The 4,803-nt window shown below is 44.6% G+C and overlaps 1 protein-coding gene across 2 annotated transcripts in view; it reads right to left on the bottom strand.

Moving 5' to 3' along the window:
* Positions 1 to 4,803, bottom strand: part of LOC106813331 (histone-lysine N-methyltransferase EHMT2-like) — a 45,467-nt gene that overhangs the window by 12,039 nt on the left and 28,625 nt on the right. For both annotated transcript variants that reach the window (XM_014817492.1, XM_014817554.1), the window contains exons 21-22: positions 2,556 to 2,634; positions 2,039 to 2,214 (exon numbers count right to left, since the gene is read on the bottom strand). In XM_014817492.1, the coding sequence (XP_014672978.1) occupies positions 2,039 to 2,214; positions 2,556 to 2,634 (255 nt within the window). The remainder of the gene's footprint in view (positions 1 to 2,038; positions 2,215 to 2,555; positions 2,635 to 4,803) is intronic.

The raw sequence follows: 4,803 nt of genomic DNA, 5'->3' as shown, positions 1-4,803 counted from the left end.
TCATCACCCACCTTCTCCAACTCCTCATCACCCACCTTCTCCAACCCTTCATCACCCACCTTCTCCAACTCCTCATCACCCACCTTCTCCAACCCTTCATCACCCACCTTCTCCAACTCCTCATCACCCACCTTCTCCAACCCTTCATCACCCACCTTCTCCAACTCCTCATCACCCACCTTCTCCAACTCCTCATCACCCACCACCCTCTATTCTTCGTCACCCCCACCACCCCACTCTTCGTCACCCCCACCACCCCACTCTTCGTCACCGCCACCTAACAGCAGATTCACACCAGGGAGGTCTCTCGTCACCATGCGGCTGACGGCAGACGTCGGCGGAATACTCCTTTCATGAGATGCTGCGATTTGCAAAGGCAAATTGGCGATGGCGCGTGATCACCATCGGCAACTCCCAGGTGCCGCTAGCGTGCACGGTCTGAACAGTTCCACAAATGATCCAGCAAAGAGTTTTGATCAAATTATCATCCTGATTGCCAGCTTCTCGGGTAGTAATGAATCGGTGGGAGTGGGTCCTAGGGGGGATACGTTATCACATATAAGGTTCATCTCGTGGTTGACTACTGGTGGCAGTTCAATAGAAATACCGATGGAAATCTCAAGACTTCGCTAATATCAATAGACATCGGATATTCTTCACATAGACTTCTATAATGTAAGCCTTCACATAATTATACACGGACTTCGCAGGTGGAGTTATCGAATGATGACAGAAATGGAAGTATTGTTCAGATACAGAAAATTCGATCAACCTAAAATCGCTAAACAGCATCATTTCCATTTGGATAGTGGGAGGAGCTTTCATCTCAATAATTAGTGTTGGGTCAAGTTTATTTCATTTTGAATTAAAACCGCTCACGCACTGCTATAGCCACACCCGGATGAATTTTCACCTCACTGCCATTCTGTTTACTTTTTATTGTTCCAACTTTCTCACCAGCAAATCCACATCCACTGTTGTGACTATCATGGAGAATAGACATATTTACTAACTTCGCGTAAGGTCCCTCTGCCCTACGCACAATTCCTCCCCATCTATTACAGAGAAAGTTGTGGTAAGAGGCAAACATTCGCCTTCCTGCGCCTAACAATATCATTTAATCTTGCTAAAAGCACTTGCGAAGTAATGCTTTTGTCCAGCAGATAAGTCTAAAAGCGTCAGAGCGGCATATGGTCTACAGCCTCATTGAATATATGTCGTGCATATCCGCATGCTATAGTAAAACGCGAGGCAGGATGACACAGTATGACAGTACCTATCCATGCATCACACGCACCACACTTGAATCTAGCAGTAGCAGAATAGCTGTCTAAGTATTAGCACAGTAGTTTGTTCTCGGCTGTTTTCCCGCTGTGTATTCACTTCCTTTCCTATATCCAATTTGTTCATTTTGATAATGCTTCTACCTTACATTGCTTGGTCCCTGGCGGAGAGCTAATGACATTTTCCGTCTCCAAACGAACCAAAAGATAATCATAGGCCTTCGTATTAATCAGTTAAATAGGTCAATTGCTACATTGCATGGAAATTGAGCATGGAAGTTCATAATAAGATAATTGGACCTGTAAAAATGTTAATTGCAATAGCAGTTTGTAGTTCTGAAACAGTATTGTTGAGAAACTAACGTGAAGTATGTCTGTAGTTGATATGACATAATTGCCAACTTTGGTACACGCCTGCATTTACCATATCAGTTTAAGTAAAAACATAACGTTTTCACATAAAAAGCACATTTTTTATATAGAGTTTCTATAGAAATGCCATTCCTTGTGTACTTTACAGGAACATAACAGGGAAAAAAGGAAAAACAATTAAAGTAAACAAAGTTCTCACGTGGAACTTCCCATAGATGGGGGAGGAAAACCTCACCATTTGTGAAGATATCTTCCCCTTATTTAAAACAAATCCTCACTCCAGGAACACAGCCATCCTACCTAGCCGGACATAAATTAACCCCCCCCCCCCCCGCACACACCCTACACCCTGCACTCCCTGTAAAATGTGACTGAATGCTTACCCTAGCTCTTCATAAGCTCTGATGTCGCGGCTCGCAAACAGGGCAATCCTCGGGAAGCGCAGGTCCTGATGGTCGACGAACACCTTGATCGGAACAACGTTCGGCTCGCACAGGTGGTTGATGAAGCGGGCCACGTTGCCATAGTAACGCGCATCAATGCAGTACGTCTCGCCTTCCTGCAAAAGGTCATCAACGAGGTGGTAAGTACGAGCGCGCTGCAGCCATGCCAGCGCGAAGCCATCAACAACAGTTTCTTCCAGGTAATTAGGCGCCAATGCTAGCGACTTTGGCAGTAACCCAGGTGACCAGGTGATATACTGAAACAGCGGTGGTGGATGACCGAGTGCTACCAGTTAGGCAACGCATGCCTTAAAACTTTATTAGATGCATCACTCGTATGGAATATTACGTGACAAGACACTTCTCAGATAGTAAAGGTATTCTTGCAAAAACTGCCATGCCTAACGTGAAACAGCAAGGAAGGAACAAGGAAGCGCATGAACTTTGCGATTCTCACCTTGTTGTCAAGGTCGAACAAGTAGGAATCATCTTCTCTGGTGTCTGCCTCACTGTCAGTTATCACCTCACCGATGTATCTGTTAAGTAAAATGGAAACATGAGGAAATAGAGCACTCGGAGAGCACAGACCTCCGCCAAGGCAGCTGAATTCTCTCAATGTGAAATTTTTTATTAATTAATTATTTAAGTGGAAAAATTAATTAATTAATTAATTAATTAAATAATTTATTGGATCCGGATTAGTGCGAGCGTGCAGGTGGGGGAGGACTGTGGTTGCCCCTTAGCCTGTGGTTGCGTGTTTGTAAGTCTACAGCCAGCGCACCTAGCGGAAGTGAACTGAAACGTGCATGTTAACAAACCCACAAACCCACAAACACACAAACCAACACTCAAACACACGCCGGTGAAAACATAACCCCCGCCAAGCCCCTGGCGGAGGTAAAAAGCTATGATCACGTGCGAGCAGTCTGATTAACGAAGAGGACTGCACAGCAATCAAACCTGAGAAGCCACTTTTAGTTGAAATCTGAAATCGCAACGTCATACACAACACACAAACACAGAGACAGACACACGTACGCTTACACGCATGCATACGAGAGAGAGAGAGAAAGAAAGAGAGAGAGAGAGAGAGAGAGAGGGAGAAAGAGAGGGAGAAAGAGATAGAGAGAGAGAGGGAGAAAGAGAGAGAGGTTGAGAGAGAGACAGAGACAGGGACAAAGGCAGGGACAACGACAAAGGCAGAGGCAGAGAGAGTGCGTGCGCGTTCCTACCCCAAATGCCTTGTAGCTGTAACTGGCCGTCACTATCTGCCCGGCTATAATCAATTTCATTTGGAAAATGCTCAATCTATCCGTGCTGAAAAACACGTTAATCAGTGCAGACAGAACCTTATCTGCAGTATGTGCGAGGGTGTGACCAGCAGTTGCACCTCCGTACGGCAACGTTCAGTGTCTGTCATTGCAGTTCGGTACGGTAGGTGTATGGTGAAATTTCACCAATAGACAGCTTTAGCTTAGCTTAGATTAGCTTAGCAGCTGCAAACCACCCAGGAACGGCACACGTGCCACGTATTGGGTGTGTGGTAATACTTGGGATATGCACGTCTTCAAAATTGCCACTTATACTTGCAACGTCTTGGCACTACAAACACATTCATTATTACCTACATCTATGTGATATTCTAGTGTAAAATTCGAGTAAATAAACGGCTAGAACTCAAAATGTCAAGAACAGTCAAAGAAACCGTCTATTTAAACAACTAAACGTGCACGCGCAGAATTTTACATTAATTCCAGGTATTAATGCTTTAATCTAAATGCTCACACCACCCGCTTAAACGCGCCTCGGTTCGACAAGCAAGCGGTCTGATAATGCGCATAGGCTGTTACTGAGCTGTTTGAAGATACACTATGTTTAAAAGATAGAGCTACTCGGCTATACGGGCATGTATGTAATAATTTCATTCCATTTACGCAAAATAAGAAAGATTTTCCTTTTGCGTTTTACAGATGTTTGGTGGGGTAAAACAATAGACAAATTATCGTCATACTGCTCAGTTTTGTTTTCATCTTCAATTGCGACTCGCTATATAAACACGTATTTAGCAGTAAACGCTGCGCGTATAATAGTTAAATAGGCTAATTAATTCCCAAGCCCTCGAAACCCTGATAATAAACACAGATATATACTGCAGAATAATCTCGCCTTTCGCCCTCTCCCCGCTAAAGCACCTCTACCTTGCTGCCTGATAACTATGGCTCCCGTGTTAATGCGGTTTACGTGTACCTTGCATGAGAGACAAATGCAATAAAGATGTACGCAGGCTCACTGATGAGCGATTAGGTTGCCGGCGGAAACAGCCAGACGGAGAAGACGGCATCTCTCGCAGGAGCAGATCTAGAGAGGATGCTGCTGCGCCCGAACCCCGGCGCATAGCTGCCTAGTTGCTACGGCATATACAAAGACGGCCGCAATCCGCTTAGCCTTCCCTGGATCTTTTAAAAGGTTGCCAGCAGAGCAGCAGTGAGACGAACCAGCAACCATCAGACGCTGCTGACAGAATATACGTCATCGAAACAAACTCCACGGATGGACAAATTAATCCTCGCCGGGCTTGTGACGTACGACCAGCGATAGGCGTTTGGGAATTAAAAGCGATGAATGTCGGAGTTTGTTTGCTAGTTCAGGCATCCCCCATATATATATATATATATATATATATATATATATATATATATATATAT

Source organism: Priapulus caudatus, unplaced genomic scaffold (genome assembly GCF_000485595.1).
Source record: "Priapulus caudatus unplaced genomic scaffold, Priapulus_caudatus-5.0.1 Scaffold1, whole genome shotgun sequence".
NCBI classification, from domain to species: Eukaryota; Metazoa; Priapulida; class Priapulimorpha; order Priapulimorphida; family Priapulidae; genus Priapulus; species Priapulus caudatus.
This window is presented reverse-complemented; position numbering and strand designations above follow the sequence as displayed.